This window comes from Cololabis saira, chromosome 23, assembly GCF_033807715.1.
Source record: "Cololabis saira isolate AMF1-May2022 chromosome 23, fColSai1.1, whole genome shotgun sequence".
NCBI lineage: Eukaryota > Metazoa > Chordata > Actinopteri > Beloniformes > Belonidae > Cololabis > Cololabis saira.
The window spans coordinates 4,168,518-4,189,557 of record NC_084609.1 but is presented as its reverse complement, the minus strand read 5'-3'; the positions used below and the strand labels follow the sequence as shown (position 1 = coordinate 4,189,557).

Here is a 21,040-nt window from a genome sequence, read left to right as displayed (position 1 = left end):
TCCTTCCTTCCTTCCTTCCTTCCTTCCTTCCTTCCTTCCTTCCTTCCTTCCTTCCTTCCTTCCTTCCTTCCTTCCTTCCTTCCTTCCTTCCTTCCTTCCTTCCTGTACGTTGTGCGTGGATTTAACACAGAACCATAAATCAACTTTACACAAAAACGTTATCCTTTCTTTTACCGTGAGATACAAATTCTTACCATTGGGAAATTTTTGGACGGTTTATCATGAACGGTAAAATATCACCCATTCCTAGTAATAATCACTGAAAACTCTCTTATATTAATATTATGTTGATGAAAATAATTTAGCAAATATTCATTATTAGACCAGAAACTCTTGCGGTAGTACAAAGTGAGAAAATTTAACAGCAAGAAATAAAGATGAGCATGAAACAGCAATTGATGAGACTGTCTGTGTTGGGAGATTAAAGCACGAGATGGAGGAAGAAATCAAAACGAGAGCCAGCGGCATCAATAGTAGCTTAGCTGACGTCTTTGACATTCCAGCATCATAATCCTGTAATAACCATTGACTTTTTTTGCCAACAAATTTCAATTCAATCTAATGTTCCATTTATGAACATGATAAATTCTAATTGCAAGGTCAGTGGATGTCAATTATTGATCACTCTGCGAGATGAAGGAACGACCATTATCCTTGAAATCTGTCGACAAACGTTGAAAATGTACTTTTTCAGGAAATGAAATAAGTGAAATGGCAAAGCCGGTGATTTGATCTGTTTGTGTCGGGTCACTTCGAGGTGAAACACGACACAAACTTTTGAAGTCTGCTGGAGTGAAATGTTTTCTTACCACAAAATTGATCACACTTTTGAGAGAAAACAAGTTTTCCTGGGGAGCTATGAAATATTAAAATGTCTCATTTTTAATCAAAAAATCTCATTGCACTTAAAACAAGACTCATTACCAGAAAAATAACTTGTAATTTGACAATTTTCACCTGTTTCAAGTAGATTTTCACTTGAAATAAGTAGAAAAATCTGCCAGTGGAACAAGATTTATCTTCTCATTACAAGCAAAAAAATCTTGTTCCATTGGCAGATTTTGTCTTATTATTTTAAGTGAAAATGTACTTGAAACAGGTGAAAATTGTCAAATAATAAGTTATTTTTCTGGGAATGAGTCTTGTTTTAAGTGTAATGAGTTTTTGACTAAAAATGAAACATTTTAACTAGAAATAAGACAAATATTCTTGTTAAGATTTTGAGTTTTTGCGGTTTTGTAGTTTTCATCATTAAGAATCATCTATTTTATGTAAAGGTTCTCATAGAAGAGACATTTTGGTGGACGTTTAATTTATGACACTTATCCATTCATGTTTCCAAATTTATGTTTGGATAATTATCGCTGAATCACAGCTGAAATTAAATTAACCACAAAACAAAGCCAAAGCCAAAGTAGTGGGACCATTTCTTTAAATAAATATTTGCCATTGTTTTAATATTCACCTGCATAGTTGAAAATGTACTTTTTCAGGAAATGAAATAAGTGAAATGGCAAAGCCGGTGATTTGATCTGTTTGTGTCGGGTCACTTCGAGGTGAAACACGACACAAACTTCTGAAGTCTGGTGAAGTGAAATGTTTTCTTACCACAAAATTTATCACACTTTTGAGAGAAAACAAGTTTTCCTGGGGAGCTATGACAAGGAAAGCGGTGTGATACTTGGGGCCTGACGCTTCTCAAAGCTTCATCCAGTGACCTCTTCACCCTTGAGAAAGACCCGAGCCTTTCTGGAAAAAACCCTCAACAGACTCAATAAATTACTTTCCACACCCGGCAATCACAATGCCAAAGAGTGTAACATCACACATCGTTCGATAGGTACATGGTCTTTGTTGCTGCTTCTTTATAAAAACGCAGAGAAGAGCGCGGCTTTAGACATCTGCCAGCCCCACCCCAGATATCCCACCCAGCGTCACCTCCACCCCTGCGTCTCTCGCTAGACATTTTTCCATTTGCACCTCGTCTCCCTCCCCTCTCGATAGCGGTGTACAAATCAGCTTGACAAGGAACATCACTTCTGGTCACAACACTCCTCCTCCGCCTTTCCGTGTTCCTCCCCGTCATGGGAATATGATGCTGTTATACATAAACAAGCAACCCTTAATACAAGGCAGGTTGGTTTTTTTATTCCCCCCGTCTCTCTATCTCAGACTTAGCATGAGGTATTAAAGAATGTGTAGGGGGAGATTGTTTGCCTTGGGAGAGTTAGCCAGAGTTTTTCTCTGTCACCGACTGCGAATACGTTTATTTGAATATCAAAAGGAAATGTGTGAAACGGATTTGGAAGCAAGCTGATTACAAATATATCTTAGGAAAAAAAGGAGGGGGGGGTCGGTCAAAAGGTAAGAGCAACCCGTGGCTCTAGAGCTCTTTAGCGCCGCCCTAGTGGCTCCCTGGGGCTTTTTCAAAAATGTTTGATCTTTTTTTTCTTTTTTTCTTCTTTTTTACCCTTTTTTCTATTTTTTTTCTCTTTTTTCCTCTTTTTTTCCTTTTTTTCCTTTTTCTTTTTTTCCTTTTTTCCCTTTTTTTCTTCCTTTTTCCTTTCCTTTTTAATCTCAAAATTTTGACTTTTTTCTCGAAATTTTGACTTTTTTTTCAACATTTTGACTTTTTTGTCAACATTTCAACTTTTTTCTCAACATTACGACTTTTTTCTCGTCATTTCGACTTTTTTTTTGACATTTCGACTTTTTTCTCGACATTTCAACTTTTGTCTCAAGATTGTACTTCAACATTAATCTGGACATTTTGACTTTTTTCTCTCAATTTCGACTTTTTTCTCGAGATTTCAACTTTTTTGTCAACATTTCAACTTTTTTCTCAACATTTCGACTTTTTTCTCGTCATTTTGACTTTTGTCTCAAGATTGTACTTCAACATTAATCTTGACATTTTGACTTTTTTCTTGAAATTTCCACTTTTTTCTCGACATTTCGACTTTTTTGTAAACATTTCGACTTTTTTCTCAACATTTCAACTTTTTTCTCAACATTTCGACTTTTTTCTCGTCATTTCGACTTTTTTTTCGACATTTCGACTTTTTTCTCGACATTTCAACTTTTGTCTCAAGATTGTACTTCAACAGTAATCTGGAAATTTTGACTTTTTTCTCGAAATTTCCACTTTTTTCTCGAAATTTCCACTTTTTTCTCGAAGTGCATAATGAAAAAATAATCTTCCCCCAGTTCTAACTAATATAGATAAATGCAGCATGTGTTGCCTTCATTCTAAGGCTTATACAAGACTTCAAAAGGATCAAAAGGAAATGTGTGAAACGGATTTGGAAGCAAGCTGATTACAAATATATCTTAGGAAAAAAAGGGGGGGGGGGGGGTCGGTCAAAGGTAAGAGCGTTGGGAATGGGAGTACGTGCGGGGAGACTGATACGTTTATTGTGTCTTGTGTTTGTTTACATGTATGTTGAGTGCGAGCATGCGGCGGCGGGCGAGCTCGTGTGCTCAGCGATCAAACGGAGGGACTGTCACTTCAAACGTGCCCTGGGGCAAGGCAATATCTTACCAAACACAATGAAAGGCCAGGACATAAAAGAGAAATAAATCAAAAAAGGGGCTGTAAATGCATTACGGAGTGTTGCAAGACTGAAGTAGTTATTAGAATATATTCACACTTCACCTCCCAGATGACCACCGAGGGAGCCCCCGACACACAACAGGGAAAGCAATAAAAAATAAAAGGGAAAAAGGGGAGGGGGTTGTAAAAGTCTAGTGGCGGGGACGATGGTAACATACCTATAGATGAAAGATTTTATTCCCATCATTTATTCATGGGAGATGTGGACGAGGTTCCCTGATTTTTAAGTCGTGCTCTGCAAAGTATGGACTCAACAGCCGAGGATTTGGTTTTCGATGGAAAAAACACCCCAAAAAAACCATACATGTTCTAAAGTTAAATCTTTAGATCAGATATTCCAGATGCAACCGCATATGGAGCCGTAATGAAGTCTTTAGATGAAGCACTGGGCTAACTGAAGCATACGAAATGAGAGGGAAAGCAATTAAGCCTCCCAGTGTGTTTGCATGTGTATGTGGAGATTGTGGATGTATGCGCACGTGTGCATAATAAAGATACATGGGAGGTCCGTACGACACTCAAACCATATCAATTACTGATATCACAGATTAATTTCAGACCTATTAGATGGCTGAGAATATAAATTACTAACAGAGACATAACATTCGACATCAGAACAGGTGCTCTCAGCCTTAGTTACATCAGGCCTCGGTACTTTTGAAAAGATAAATGAAATATTGCAACCTTGAAGAGGAAAAGAAAGCATCTTATCTTGAAAAGATCACGCGAGATGGAATAGTGTCGAATATCTCGGCAGCACTTGCAGCGAGGAGCGTTCACGCCTGGACGGCGTCCGTCTCCTCATGTGATCATTTTAATGGTGATGTTCAAGTTGGCATCTTTTGTGAATGCACAGTTTTAAGCTACATAGTGGAAACGCTTGATGGAATTAAGTGCAGGAAATAAATGGTGATGTAGCAAAGATTTCCTTCCTTCCTTCCTTCCTTCCTTCCTTCCTTCCTTCCTTCCTTCCTTCCTTCCTTCCTTCCTTCCTTCCTTCCTTCCTTCCTTCCTTCCTTCCTTCCTTCCTTCCTTCCTTCCTTCCTTCCTTCCTTCCTTCCTTCCTTCCTTCCTTCCTTCCTTCCTTCCTTCCTTCCTTCCTTCCTTCCTTCCTTCCTTCCTTGTTTTCTCCCTTCCTTCCTTCTTTTCTCCCTTCCTTCCTTCCTTCCTTTTTCCCTTCCTTCCTTCTTCCCTTCCTCTTTTCTCCCTTCTTCCCTTCCTTCCTTCCTTCCTTCCTTCCTTCCCTTCCTCTTTTCTCCCTTCCTTAGTCCCTTCTTTTCTCCCGCCCTTCCTTCCTTACTCCATTCTTTTCTCCCTTCCTCCCTTCCTTCCTTCGTTCCTTACTCCCTTGTTTTCTCCCTTCCTTCCTTCTTTTCTCCCTTCCTACCTTCTTTCCTTGTTTTCTCCCTTCCTTCCTTCCTTCCTTACTCTCTTCTTTTCTCCCTTCCTTCCTTCCTTCCTTCCTCCCTTCCTTCTTTTCTCCCTTCCTTCCTCCCTTCTTTCCTCCTGCTCTGTACTTCCTTCTTCCCGTCCTCTTTTCTCCCTTCCTTCCTTCATTCCTTCCTTCTTTTTTCCTTTCCTTCCTCCTCCTTCCTTCCTTCCTTCCTTCCCTTCCTCTTTTCTCCCTTCCTTCCTTCCTTCTTTTTCCCTTCATTCCCTCTTCCCTTCCTCTTTCCTTTCTTCCTTCTTTTTTCCCTTCCTTCCCTCATCCCTTCCTATTCCCTTCCTTCCTTCCTTTCTCCCTTCCTACCTTCTTTCCTTGAAATAAATGTTGATGTAGCAAAGATTTTACTTGTATTTTTTACATTTTAAATCACATCAAATGAATAATAAACTGCACTAGAGAATAAACTAAACTGACACTCGCAGGAAGGAACGGTCACAACACGCCCACTCCATTTCTGCTTCATGTAAGGTCAAAACAAGTAACTGTGGTGCGTGTGTGTGTACTTGCATTCTTCATTTACAAGTGTCATTTACTTCTAGCAAACACTATTCTGTTAACTTACGCTATGTGTGAATCTATTCATGTCAAAATAAACATGATTATTTTTATATTTCTTATTCAACACGTAAAGTTCTGTTGAAATCAGCCTGACAGTTTTATTCTCCACACATCTCTCATGAAGGTCTGCTGAACAGCTTGACATCATCCATAAATGTAGGTGGTGGGTGATCCTGAATTCATGTCCGTCCTCCGTGATGATGAAGCTGAAAGGGTTGAAACATCTCAGACATCACTCAGTACGTTTACATGGAGCAGTTCAATCGGATTTCTGATCGTATAAGACATCGTTCGGACTTTTAAACTGCATGTAAACACCTCAATCCGATCTACTTCTGACATTTAATAATCGGATAGCAACACCTAGATAATTCGTTCACAGTCGGAATTTTAACGCCATGTTTACGGAGACATCGGATATTGCAGTCTGTGCATACTGGAGAATTAATTAATTAATTTATTTATTTATTTATTTACTTCCTTCCTTCCTTCCTGTTTTCTCCCTTCCTTCCTTCCTTCCTTCTTTCCTTGTTTTCTCCCTTCCTTCCTTCTTTCCTTGTTTTCTCCCTTCCTTCCTTCCTTCTTTTCTCCCTTCCTTCCTTCCTTCTTTCCTTGTTTTCTCCCTTCCTTCCTTCTTTCCTTGTTTTCTCCCTTCCTTCCTTCTTTCCTTGTTTTCTCCCTTCCTTCCTTCTTTCCTTGTTTTCTCCCTTCCTTCCTTCTTTCCTTGTTTTCTCCCTTCCTTCCTTCTTTCCTTATTTTCTCCCTTCCATCCTTCTTTCCTTGTTTTCTCCCTCCCTCCCTCCATCCCTTCCTTCCTGTTTCCTTCCTTCCTTCCTTCCTTCCTTCCTTCCTTCCTTCCTTCCTTCCTTCCTTCCTTCCTTCCTTCCTTCCTTCCTTCCTTCCTTCCTTCCTTCCTTCTTTTCTCCCTTCCTTCCTTCTTTTTTCCCTTCCTTCCTTGTTTTCTCCCTTCCTCCCTTCCTTCCTTCTTCCCTTCCTTCCTTCCTTCCTTCCTTCTTTCCTTGTTTTCTCCCTTCCTTCCTTCCTTCATTATTTTCTCCCTTCCTTCCTTCCTTCCTTCTTTTCTCCCTTCCTTCCTTCTTTTTTCCCTTCCTTCCTCCCTTCCTTCTTTTTCCCCTTCCTTCCTTCCTCCCTTCCTTCTTTTCTCCCTTCCTTCCTTCCTCCCTTCCTTCTTTTCTCCCTTCCTTCCTTCTTTTTTCCCTTCCTTCCTCCCTTCCTACCTTCTTCCCTTCCTTCCTTGTTTTCTCCCTTCCTCCCTTCCTTCCTTCCTTCTTCCCTTCCTTCCTTCCTTCCTTCCTTCCTTCCTTCTTTCCTTGTTTTCTCCCTTCCTTCCTTCCTTCCTTCCTTCCTTCTTTTCTCCCTTCCTTCCTTCTTTTTTCCCTTCCTTCCTCCTTTCCTATCTTCTTCCCTTCCTTCCTTGTTTTCTCCCTTCCTTCTTTTTTCCCTTCCTTCCTTCCTTCCTCCTTTTTTTTCCTTCCTTCCTTCCTTCCTTCCTTCTTTTTCCCTTCCTCCCTTCCTTCCTTCCGTCCTTCCTTCCTTCCTTGAAATGAGACGGCTCGTGTTAAATAGTTGTTTAAACACCAACATGAAGATCATGAAAGAGATGGCAGAAACTTCATCAGGACACCGGAGCAGATCAAAATAAAGTGGAAAAATATACGGAAGGCGTAACGTTGGCCCCAAACACAACAACCGTCAACCGGAAGTGGCTCTTTGTTGAAATGGTTACCATGGTTACAGCGCCACCTAGCGTCACTGAGTCAGCCATGCTCTGGACATTTATCTGATTCTCTGAACAGCATGTAAACTCAGACAAGTGATTGGGACTTCTGGATGTTTATCTGATACCATCAGAAATCCCATTTCTTTGCTGCATGTAAACGTACTGAGTGCAGATATCGGAGGGTTTTCCGTGTTACTCCAGGCAGTGGTTTGTCTGGCTGATCTAACATCGACGTCACCCGTGTTGCTCCCAGGTACTTTTCAGAGCTTTAGTCGCAGTAAATCAGCTCAGCCCCTACGAAGCTCTTAAAGGAGCTTCCAGGGAGGTAAGTTACCAGTCGTTACGCCAAAAGTCTTTAAGAGCTTTAAGAGGATCATTCTGATCAGGATCATCCCGTTAGGAAGTCGTGCAAGTGCTCTTTTTGTGAGAGGCGCTGCCGTCCTGACAATCGTGGAGTCGTGATGTCCTGATGCTTCAAGCCTGAAGCTCCTAACTCAGGGGTCGGCAATCCGCGGCTCTAGAGCCACATGCGGCTCTTTAGCGCCGCCCTAGTGGCTCCTGGAGCTTTTTCAAAAATGTTTGACCTTTTTTTCTTCTTTTTTTCTTCCTTTTTTCTTCTTTTTCCTTTTTTTTCTCTTTTTTTCCTTTTTCTTTTTTCCTTTTTTTCTTCCTTATTCCTTTCCTTTTTAATCTCGATATTTTGACTCTTTTCTCGAAATTTTGACTTTTTTTTCAACATTTCGACTTTTTTGTCAAAATTTTTACTGTTTTCTCCACATTTCGACTTTTTTCTCCACATTTCGACTTTTGTCTCAAGATTGTACTTCAACATTAATCTTGACATTTTGACTTTTTTCTCGACATTTCAACTTTTGTGTTGAAATTTTGACTTTTTTTCGACATTTCAACTTTTTTGTCGAAATTTTGACTGTTTTCTCAACATTTCGACTTTTTTCTCGTCATTTCGACTTTTTTCTCAACATTTCCACTTTTGTCTCAAGATTGTACTTCAACAGTAATCTCGACATTTCGACTTTTTTCTCGACATTTCCACTTTTGTCTCAAGATTGTACTTCAACAGTAATCTTGACATTTCGACTTTTTTCTCAACATTTCGACTTTTTTCTCGAAGTGCATAATAAAAAAAAATCTTCCCCCAGTTATAACTAATATAGATACATGCAATATGTGTTGTCTTCATTCTAAGGCTTATACAAGACTTTTCATTTTTTGCGGCTCCAGACATATTAGTTTTTTGTGTTTTTGGTCCAATACGGCTCTTTCAACATTTTGGGTTGCCGACCCCTGAACTAACTAGTCTGCCGTTGTGGTAATAACTGGTTGAGGGAGGCTGCGGTGGTCTGATCTCCACCTAACAGAATTAGCAGGGGTGACATCTTTCTCAAATATGCACTTCCAATATTGATTACTTCTTTCTCTTGGAGGTTTTATCCTTGTGATATTTTTGTGGTTTTTCTTGTGGAGGTGGACCTATGAACTGGAAAGGTCTTCTATTTTTTTTAACTCTTTTATATTCATCTTTCTCAAGGCCTCCATTTTTAAAAAATACTTCTGCACTGCTTGAATAGTCCGAAGCAGTTTCATACAACACTCTTCTCCACCTGTCAGCCGATTGAGATTCTCACGAACGCCTCCTGCTGAAGGGCATCCTCACGCTGAATATTGCACTTCTTTTTTATCTCCTAACCAATTAATGTATCGCCACAATCACTATTGTACGACACAAATTAGCGCGCAGCTTTTTGAAATGATTGCAGCATGAATATTAATTTAAACTGTTTGCAGGTACCTATTATAACGAGAGCTGAGGGTAAAAGACTGTATAAAAATTAATTGAACTCTTCCAGTATCTGGCAGTTTGAGTTTCTACAATTTCTATCCACATTTAAAACAGATCCTGTCGTGAAGTGATGGCACGCCTGAAATATTGATATGCTGATATTCCCCACGAGTGCATTTAAAGTAGTTTTCATCCAAAAATTGTGCAAATATCTAAGTAACCTCTGCATTAATCACATAAAACTCTGAAGCTGTAAAATTGTACTCTGTCTATTTCCACTTTCATGCATGTGTTGTGTAGTCGGAACTAGGAATGGGTGATATTTTACCGTTCACGATATACCATCAAAACAATTCCCCACGGTAAGAATTTGTATCTCCCGGTAAAAACGATAAATTCCATTTTTGAAGGAAGGAAGGAAGGAAGGAAGGAAGGAAGGAAGGAAGGAAGGAAGGAAGGAATATATGAGCAAGAAAGAAAGAAAGAAAGAAAGAAAGAAAGAAAGAAAAAGAAAGAAAGAAGCCTAAAAAGAAAGAAAGAAAGCAAGAAAGAAAGAAAGCAAGAAAGAAAGAAAGAAAGAAAGAAAGAAAGAAAGAAAGAAAGAGAAAGAAAGAAAGAAAGAAAGAAAGAAAGAAAGAAAGAAAGAAAGAAAGAAAGAAAGAAATGAGCCTAAAAAGAAAGAAAGAAAGAAAGAAATGAGCCTAAAAAAGAAAGAAAGAAAGAAATGAGCCTAAAAAAGAAAGAAAGAAAGAAAGAAAGAAAGAAAGAAAGAAAGAAAGAAAGAAAGAAAGAAAGAAGCCTAAAAAGAAAGAAAGAAAGAAAGAAAGAAAGAAATGAGCCTAAAAAGAAAGAAAGAAAGAAAGAAAGAAATGAGCCTAAAAAAGAAAGAAAGAAAGAAGCCTAAAAAGAAAGAAAGAAAGCAAGAAAGAAAGAAAGAAAGAAAGAAAGAAAAGAAAGAAAGAAAGAAGCCTAAAAAGAAAGAAAGAAAGAAAGAAAGAAAGAAAGAAAGAAAGAAAGAAAGAAAGAAAGCAAGAAAGCAAGAAAGAAAGAAAGAAATGAGCCTAAAAAGAAAGAAAGAAAGAAAGCAAGAAAGAAAGAAAGAAAGAAAGAAAGCAAGAAAGAAAGAAAGAAAGAAAGAAAGAAAGAAAGAAAGAAAGAAAGAAAGAAAGAAAGAAAGAAAGAAAGAAAGAAAGAAAGAAAGAAAGAAAGAAAGAAAGAAAGAAAGAAAGAAAGAAAGAAAGAAAGAAAGAAAGAAAGATTCCCGTTGACGACGTTTTTGTATTGGTATTTTTTTTATCGTCATTTTTATCGTTATCAGGATAAATGCCAGAAATTATCGTGATAATTTTTTTAGTCCATACCGCCCATCCCTAGTCTGAACACTCACTCACGCTCTTATTTTTAAAGCTGTGTTGTGTTTGAGTTAAGAGCACTGACTTGAAGTCGACTATTACTGGGAAGAAGAAGAAGAAAAAAAGGACTTTAGAAAACATCAAGTGGGAGACCAAAAGACACACATGACTAATCTTTAAGTGTCGATTAATCCCAGAGCCAGAAGTATTCATCAACTCAATCTCTCAACTTTTCCTCCCCCTCTCTCCAGTAGGTTTAATTTGAAGAGAGAGGGGAAAAGTCCCTTTCCACACTGTTTAAATACATATTTTTCTAATTTCTTCCCTCAGAAATCTTTTAATGGCTTATTCAGTGGACCCTGATGAAAACAATGACTTTTAACCTCCCTTCGCTCCCTCCTTCCCCCATCCATCTCTTCAGTCCCTCCATCACAGTCGACTTATTTCACTTTCTAAATGATTTTTTACTCCTTCAATCTCCTTTCAGCCATTCAGGCCTTGGCCAGAGCTTGTGGCCGGGGCTGCGCTTTGTGACAGGTGAAATGAAAGCCCAAAGAAATCTCATCTTCTTATAAACGCTCCCGGGCATTCAGTCAGTCAAAAATATTTTCCCACCTTCTTTCTTCGGCGGCGCCAGACAAAAAAAGTGAGCTTTTATATGAAGACTGTTTAGGGTCTTCTTTTATCCACATTTAATCAATGCTGTTCTTCTACTTTATACTTAAAGACTCTCTGCTGTGTGGTATGCGTTATTTCTTTCCAAGAAAAAAATAAAGGAGAGAAAACTGCAGCATATAATGTCTGAAATAACCAATATTAATCATTCTGGAGTTAAGTACAGTTGTGTGAAAGGCAACTTAAGCCCTCCCACAAGTGTAAGGCTTTAGATACAAAGACTTTAAGGGGGAAAACAGGTTTTTATATCGGTAAACAGAAGCTGAGGTGAACAACAACACGTGGCATATTACGCCATCATTCATAAAACAAACTGCAGAAGCAAAGTAGAAACAAACTAAGTGCAGTTTTACATCATTTATACTGATTTAGTCTCAGTAGAAGCCAGATCCTGCTAATCAAATCACTTAACTGACTGATCACAAGCGAGGATGCTCACCTCCGTTAAAGGCTACATTTTGGCATTAGATGTGTTTCGACACAAAGCCGAAGAAAAACAACGTAGAAATGATTGAAGACAGGAAACTGCTGCTGCCCGTCTATCGGTGAAAGTTTCAAAAGTCCTTTTTAAACTATTTGGAGCCCATTAATCAATGAAAGACGAGGAGAGTCGGGCAAATGGGGATTAAAGCCTCTTCCTCATCAGTTATTGGGAAATAATTATATCTATTAGTACATTAGACTGCAAATTAGTTAAATACATAAATACATCGTCTAACTTCCTAAGTGTTTTAATGTTTTTTTTTGCACATGTAAATATCTGGGTTTTTTTGTGTTTACTATTTTTTTTCTCTTGTACATACTCCTTTTTTACTTTTTATATTGCTCTTTTTTATTATTTAGCTATTTATTGGTTATTCTATTTTAAATTTTTTGTATAAACCGTTGAGCGTGTGTGTGTTTGGCTGCTGCACGACTGAATTTCTCCTCTGGGAGATCAATAAAGTCTTCTATTCTATTCTATGAATATTTGAATTAGCTTTTTAAAAAAGGAATTATGTATATCTGTAATGTTTATTTTATTTATTTATTAATTTTTTTATTTATATATCCTTGTATGTTTTTATTTTATTTTTTTTAACTTTATTGTCTTTATTTTTATCTCTGAATGGTACAATAATTTAGTTGTAGGGATCGGGCTCCGTTGGAGCAAGACATGTGGGGGTTATAGGTGTTTATCATATTTACTATGTTAATTCTAATTCTTTTGTATGTAATTATTCTGTGAAAATTGAAAAAACAATAAAAAATACCTTGAATTAAAAAAAAGGAATTATGTTAATAATAATAAATTGATTATTGAATGTCATTCAAACTCTTCAAGTGGAGAAATAAATAGAAATGTAAAAATTCATTAAGAATACATTTTCTATTCAGGCAGTTAAAAAGGTAATTGTGTTTTTTAATGTTTGTTTTCTTTGTAGCAGGATAAACTACACAGATCAATTCTCTGATTGGTCAGATTTTCATTTAAGAGCCTCTGATTGGTCGGACAGCTGAGCGTAAAATAAACCGACAAGGCAACAGGTTGAGAAGATGCAGCCGAGAAAAGATCCATATAAATATCCTCCATCTCATTCTACAGGGATATTATTCACACACAAGTTCACCTCCAGGTCAGAGCATGTGATGTGCAGAGAAATATAAATAAAATTAAAAAAAACAAGGCTACATCTCAGATTTTCACTTAGCATGCTTAATATTAAAGTTCATGACAGTACTTTTAGATAAAAACAGTGTTTGGAAGGGTTGTTAGGAAAAAGCCTCTTCTCTCTAAAGATATGCGAGGGCACATTAGTTTGCAAAGTGATAAGTAGTAGAAAAAAAAAACTGTAAGACTCCTGAAAATATGTTCTTTGAATAGATGACAACTAAGTAGAGATGTTTTCCCACGAATGTGCGAGCAACAAAATGCAAATAAGAACATTTTAAAGCTATTAGGAGGTTTATTTTGTCACTTATCCCCTGTTTGAAGGGGCTGGTAATATCTGGAGACCTGCAGTAATGTGCAACAATTACAGACGGCGTCGGTGCTGTTACTCCAGCGTGTCTACCTCCCCTATTTCAAACAACACAGGGGTCATGAGATCGTTTTAATCCCATGAAAATGCACACGTCAGTCATACTGGGATTTGCAGGCGAGATCCTGAGAACATATTGCAATGAGTAAAATGAAGATTCACTGTAAACATTGGTGTCCTGCAATGAAAACACAGAAAAACTGTCTGGAAACTAAGGAGTTTAGGTTTTACAATGGTCCTAGGGATGTGTTAATAATGGAATTTGAATCATGGTTTTCTTTTGTGAAGCGTACGTTTTGTTTACTGAAGCGTACTCTTAAATTAAATACTTACCTGCTGTACTCTACTGCCCTTACTTTTTAACAACTTGTGCTTTTTATTATTTTACCTCTTTTCTTATCATTTTATTTAATTTAATTTTTTATTTACTGTTTAATTGTGTCTTGCTGCTTTTAATGTTGATGTAAAGCACTTTGAATTACCTTGTGCTGTACCAGGGGTCGGCAACTCACGGCTCTAGAGCTGCATGCGGCTCTTTAGCGCCGCCCTAGTGGCTCCTGGAGCTTTTTCAAAAATGTTTGAACTTTTTTTTCCTTTTTTTCTTCTTTTTTTCTTTTTTCCTTTTCATTTTCTTTTTTCTTCTTTTTTTCTGCTTTTTTTTTTCTTTCTTCCTTTCCTTTTTAATCTCAACATTTTGACTTTTTTCTCGAAATTTTGACTTTTTTCTCGACATTTCAACTTTTTTTCTCGAAATGTTGACTTTTTTCTCGAAATTTCGACTTTTTTTCTCAACATTTTGACTTTTCTCACGAAATTATGACTATTTCTTCAACATTTCGACTTTTTTCTCAACATTTTGACTTTTTTCTCAACATTTTGACTTTTCTCACGAAATTATGACTATTTCTTCAACATTTCGACTTTTTTCTCAAAATTGTGACTTTTTTCTCGACATTTCAACTTTTTTCTCAATATTTTGACTTTTTTCTCAACATTTTGACTTTTCTCACGAAATTATGACTTTCTTCAACATTTCGACTTTTTTCTCAAAATTGTGACTTTTTTCTCGACATTTCAACTTTTTTCTCAATATTTTGACTTTTTTCTCAACATTTCGACTTTTTTCTCAATATTTTGACTTTTTTCTCAATATTTTGACTTTTTTCTCAACATTTTGACTTTTTTTCTCAAGATTGTATTTCAACATTAATCTTGACATTTTGACTTTTTTCTCGAAATTTTGACTTTTTTCACGACATTACGACTTTTTTCTCGAAGTACATTATGAAAAAAAAAATCCGCCCCCAGCATGTGTTGCCTTTTTCTAAGGTTTATACAAGACTTTTCATTTTTTGCGGCTCCAGACATATTTGTTTTTTGCGTTTTTGGTCCAATATGGCTCTTTCAACATTTTGGGTTGCCAACCCCTGTGCTATACAAATAAACTTGCCTTGCGGATCCCGACAATCACAAAAATAGTGTAATCCAGATCAAAAATATGCATTTATTTTGTGACAAATTCTGTTTCTTGTTCTCAGCCACCGGCTCGGTTCAGGCGTAGATCCACCCGGCCACAGATGAGCCATTCCTTCTCCTTTTTGTGTGTAACAAAGTTACTGTATCTCAGTAAGTTCCCAGTGGTTTTTCTGGACAAAAACATTCATCCCTAAAACAGCTTTTGCCAGAAATCAGGCTTTACTGTGGAGGTATCAACATTTTTATGTTAAAAGCAGCATGCTTCAGAAGTCAGCAGATAATCATTTTAAAGACTAAAGTGTTGACAAAAATGATTATGAGTATGATTTTTCCATAGCTGTCGCTGCCTTTAATGGAGCGTTTATCTCACGCTGTTGCTGTTGTTTTACATTGTTTTCAGCAGGAAGTGCAGCTTAATTGTTTTACACTACGAGCCACGTTAAACTCAAACATTTAAACACATTTTTCTCTTTTTTTTTGTCTATGGAGCAATTCCCCCCCTGGATTTTAGCTTAATTAAAGGAATAATGAATAATGGCGCAGTGTAATACGCCATGTGTTGTTTTTCATCTGCTGGTGTACTTTTTTTTTTAATAATCATGTCATGTGTACAACCATAGAATTGAAAGATGGTGTACTTTCTTTTTCATCCGAGTCGAGTATTAGAATTGATTTTCTTTTCTTACTTTCTTTCTTAGATGGTCATATTGAGAGACTTCTAACCAATTATTGCTGTATATTTTGTAAAGAATCTCCCCCCGTAGCCAGAATGCGCTGCAGAGATGATGCCGAAAGGATCATGGTTGAGTTTTAGAGACAAACACACAAAACAAATGCACTTCGGCGTTATTGTTTGGGTCCCATCTCAAACAAAAATGTTTGACCTATTTTTTCCTTTTGTTCCTTTTTTTTTCTTCTTTTTTTTCCTTTTTTTCAATTTTTTTCCTCTTTTTTCTCACTTTTTTTTTTCTTTTTTTCATTTTTCTTCTCTTTTTTTCTTCCTTTTTCCTTTCCTTTTTAATCTCGATATGTCGACTTTTTTTCTCGACATTTTGACTTTTTTCTCGACATTATGACTTTTTTCTCGACATTATGACTTTTTTCTCGACATTTTGACTTTTGTCTCAAGATTGTACTTCAACATTAATCTTGACATTTCGACTTTTTTCTCGACATTTCGACTTTATTCTCGAAGTGCATAATAAAAAAAAAATCTTCCCCCAGTTATAACTAATATAGATACAGAATCTCCCCCCGTAGCCAGAATGCGCTGCAGAGAAACTGCGGAAAGGATCATGGTTGAGTTTTAGAGACAAACACACAAAACAAATGCACTTCAGCGTTATTGTTTGGGCCCCATCTCCTGCTTTTTCCCGTTTTGTCCAATCCCACACCAACCAAGCTTGATGTGGAAACAAAGAAATGGCAGCAGACAGTAGCAAACAGCGCCGTCAGGCATTACTGATTGAAACCTCAAGGTCATCGGCAGAGGAACAGAGAGCCAGACACAGAAAAACAGAAGATGTAGGGGCAGCAGAACAGTTTGGATTCTCTGGGGATGTCGGTGTGTAGCTTACTCACTCTGCTATTTTGTGCGTGTGAATGTGTGAGTGAGAGCTTTTTCAAGGCCTCTCCCTGTAGGTGGATTCTGCAAAGTCACCCTGCTCTCTGCATCTTGTCAATCTCTTTCTCTATTACTGCTCGCTTTCTCCGCACTCCTGCTGTCTGCCTTTTCAGAGCCAAGTGCAGATTCTAGTACTGTAACATGCCCGTCTCCCGTCCCCGCGGCTTCCCGGAGTCGGCTCGCTATCACACTCTCTTCTGCAGCTCTTCATCTCCATCTGACTGAGCCACTTCACACGCTTCCACTTAAACCAAAGACGGCCAAATTACCTGTACCTCATCATCTTCCAGTGTTTTGTTCCCATTCATGCCAGTTTACACAATTTTGTGAAATCTCGAGAACCTCCTCACACCACTTGCGGCAATCCATCATTTCTGCCTTTTCAGTAATCTTAGAGTTCTATTCTTCTGCTCGTTATATTTTATTCATCAGTCCTTAACCCTCATCCTTGCCTTTTTTTTTTCTCCAATCAATTCACCCGACTTCAACCTCGTCTCTGTTGCTGCTGCTCTTTTCTCTTCAACGTTTTATTTTATACAGCGAAACGGTTCAATTTATTTCTCTTTGCCTTATTCCCCCATCTTCTCACCTTTCTGCCAATGCTTTACATTTCCTCAGTTTTTTTTCCTGCTCGTCCTCATCTCACCCTCCATCTATGTTTCCTTATTCCAGCTCTGTCCCCGGCCTCCCTTTCCCCAAGTCCATCCCTCCGGCTCCTTCCTCACCTTGGAGTTCTCCGCTCTTGCTGTACAGCTCCCGCCTCTGCTCTCTCAGATAGGCACTCATGCTGATGGCATGGGAAGATGATTCAAACCTGCAGAACACACAAACGCTTCGGTTAATGCAAACAAGACACAGACGTGGAATTTAAAATCAAATAAAGTACTATATGTACTGACTGTGACTGATTCAAACTTAATAAATGGTATGAATTAACACAAAAATGCAAAGGTATGAGCATGCCAGTGGGTTCATATTTGACAAATACATGTAGCTCAATACCGGAGAAATAACATAAGAGTACGGAAGAGTATTAGGGCCATGCAGGAGAAAAAATATTTGAGAGGGGAAGATTTTTTTTACTGTGTACTTCGAGAAAAAAGTTGAAATGTCGAGATTAATGTTGAAATACAATTTCGAGAAAAAAGTCAAAATGTTACGACGGAGTATTAGGCCCAACTAAGATATAAAAAAAAAGGAAATTACGAAAAATAGTCATAATAATATGAAAATAAAGTCGTAATATTACGAGAATAAAGTAATAAGTTGCAAGAATAAAGTCGTAATATTACAAGAATAAAGTCGTAATATTTTGAGAATAAAGTCATAATATTACGAAAATAAAGTCGTAATATTAAATATATAAATATAACGTCACAAGATGCTCAATATTCAACATTTTAACACACTCTTCCTGTTAGAGTTCTCATAAAGTAACACTTTATTCTTGTAATATTATGACTTTATTCTCATAAATTACGACTTTATTCTCGTAATGTTACGACTATTCTCGTAATGTGACAACTTTATTCTCGTAATATTACGACTTTTTTCTATTACGAATTTATTCTCGCAACATTATGACTTTATTCTCGTAATTTTACGACTTTATTCTCATTATATTATGACTTTATTCTCGTCATTTTTGTCTTAGTTTGGCCCTAATACTCCGTCGTAAAATGTTGAGATTAATGTTGAAATACAATTTCAATAAAAAAGTCGAAATTTCGTGAAAAAAGTTGAAATTTCGAGAATAAAGTTGAAATACAAATTTGTGAATAAAGTGGAAATGTTTCCTCTCCATTAAATCCAGTTAGCAGAGCGACTGACAGCTAAGCAGCAGCAGCCGTAACTAACTAACTAATTAACTTACATCCTTGGAGTGTAACGTTAACGTTTCTGAAGTTATGCAAAGTGTGATGTGTTTCAAATCAATATTGTATTGTAAAAAATATTGTTTCTCTGAAAGTGCAATAACCTTCGCCCGCTAAATACCCCACGTATTTTTGCACATGTAAATATTATCATTTTTTTTTAGTTTACTATTTTCTCTTGTACATTGCTCATTTTTCTTCATTTTATATTGCTCTTTTTTTAATTATTCAGCTATTTATTGGTTATTTCTATTTAAATTTTTTTAGGATATACTTTTTTATACCTTGTCATAGTTTCATGTGTATTTGTATAAACCGTTGAGCGTGTGTGTGTTTTGCTGCTGCACAATTGAATTTCTCCTCTGGGAGATCAATAAAGTCTATTCTATTCTACTAAAGCCAATTCGACTTTATTCTCGAAATTGTACTTCAACATTAATCTCAACAAATTTCGACTTTTTTCTGGACATTTCGACTTTTTTCCCAAAGTGCATAATGAAAAAAAAAATCTTCCTCCTCTAAAATATTATTTTTATTTTTCTCCTGCCTGGCCCTAATACTCTTCCGTAATAAGAGAGCACCAATAATCTGTTAACAGTAACCTAAAGCCTGTGAACACAAACGTCTTGAAAGGGACTAAAATTAATAAACGTATTAAGTCCCTGACGTCAACCATCAATTCTGCTTCATCCCCTCATCGTCTCCTCCGTCATTCCTCCTGTACTGTTCTTGTCAGGAGAGACACACTCTCATTAAGTGTAGGTAACAATGACTAATTGACGTCGTTTGAAACTCCAGAGCACTTTTTGTCGCGTTCAGTGGATAATTTTCTCATCATTCACCAGCTGAACATCTCATGGGTATACAAGCCCGCTTGGTTTCACAAACTAGAAACATAAACTAGGATCTGACCCCCGGACCTTTTACAACCGCTGCTCCATCCAATCACAGACGGGGAGGGTTCGTGCTCGAGTACACGAGGAGGGGGAGAAGAGGAGAGGCTTCGTGATCAGACATGTTTTCTCAGTATTTGTGAGGTTTTTTGTTGCTTGTTTTTGTTTTGTTTTCATTTTTAAATATCAACAGAAAAGTGGCCTGATCCAGAAAAGCTCCCTCTTCCTCTGAATGTCTCATATGATGCAATTTTGACCCAGATTTATATTGATCAAGCACCACACTCTCTAGGTGTGTTAGAGGAATAGAAGATTTAGGCTTCGTGATCTGTGTGCTCCAGTGAAAATGTTGTTCATCTTCTCCCTCCTTCACTTTGCAGTTATGATTACCTTCTTCAACCAATCATACACATTAAGCCTGGATTCTGCTTCTGCGTCAAGGAAAAGAAAACGCCGTCAGCTTCCATGCTCTCAGCTCTGCGTTGGGGGATGGGCGGTATGGACTAAAAAATGTATCACGATAATTTCTGGCATTTATCCCGATAACGATAAAAAAATACCAATACAAAAACGTCATCAACGGGAATTTATCTTTCTTTCTTTCTTTTAGGCTCCTTCCTTTCTTTCTTTCTTTCTTTCTTTTTTCAGGCTCATTTCTTTCTTTCTTTCTTTCTTTTTTCAGGCTCATTTCTTTCTTTCTTTCTTTCTTTAGGCTCATTTCTTTCTTTCTTTCTTTCTTTAGGCTCATTTCTTTCTTTCTTTCTTTTTTCAGGCTCATTTCTTTCTTTCTTTCTTTTTTCAGGCTCATTTCTTTCTTTCTTTCTTTTTTCAGGCTCATTTCTTTCTTTCTTTCTTTCTTTCTTTCTTTTTTCAGGCTCATTTCTTTCTTTCTTTCTTTCTTTCTTTTTTCAGGCTCATTTCTTTCTTTCTTTCTTTCTTTCTTTTTTCAGGCTCATTTCTTTCTTTCTTTCTTTCTTTCTTTTTTCAGGCTCATTTCTTTCTTTCTTTCTTTCTTTCTTTTTTCAGGCTCATTTCTTTCTTTCTTTCTTTCTTTCTTTTTTCAGGCTCATTTCTTTCTTTCTTTCTTTCTTTCTTTTTTCAGGCTCATTTCTTTCTTTCTTTCTTTCTTTCGGCTCATTTCTTTCTTTCTTTCGGCTCATTTCTTTCTTTCTTTCGGCTCATTTCTTTCGGCTCATTTCTTTCTTTCTTTCGGCTCATTTCTTTCTTTCTTTCTTTCTTTCTTTCTTTCTTTCTTTCTTTCTTTCTTTCTTTCTTTCTTTCTTTCTTTCTTTCTTTCTTTCTTTCTTTCTTTCTTTCTTTCTTTCTTTCTTTCTTTCTTTCTTTCTTTCTTTCTTTCTTTCTTTCTTTCTTTCTTTCTTTCTTTCCCCCTCCCTTCCTTCCTTCCTTCCCATTGTGCGTGGATTTTAACACAGAACCATAAATCAGCTTTACACAAAAACGTCACCAACGGGAATTTATCGTTTTTACCGTGAGATACAAATTCTTACCATGGGGAATTTTTTTGACGGTATATCGTGAACGGTAAAATATCGCCCATCCCTACTGTGCATCGGGGTGAAGGTGCAGAAAACAGCTGGAAACAGCTGCCCGTCGATCTGTGAAAGTTCCTTTTTAAACTATTTGGAGCCCGTTAATCTATGAAAGACCAGGAGAGTCGGGCAAATGGGGATTAAAGCCTTTTCATCATCAGTTATTGGGAAATAATCATTTATATTAGTAAATTAGACTGCAAATTAGTTAATAAATACATAATATAACTTCTTAAGTGTTTTAATGACTATTTGATTGAGCATTTTAAAAAAGATATTATGTTATTAATTAAAAAAAATGATTATTGAATGTCATTCAAAACCTTCAAATAGAGAAATAAATAAGGACATTTGAAAATTGAAGGAAAACGTTTTCTTTTCAGGCAGTTAAAAAGGTAATTATGTTTTTCTTTGC

General features: G+C 37.0%; 1 protein-coding gene across 1 annotated transcript in view; it reads right to left on the bottom strand.

Annotated features, from left to right (window-relative positions):
- exoc4 (exocyst complex component 4) overlaps positions 1-21,040 on the bottom strand; it is a 280,178-nt gene that overhangs the window by 197,066 nt on the left and 62,072 nt on the right. The window contains exon 10 of the mRNA XM_061715202.1: positions 17,034-17,122. Within this exon, the coding sequence (XP_061571186.1) occupies positions 17,034-17,122 (89 nt within the window). The remainder of the gene's footprint in view (positions 1-17,033; positions 17,123-21,040) is intronic.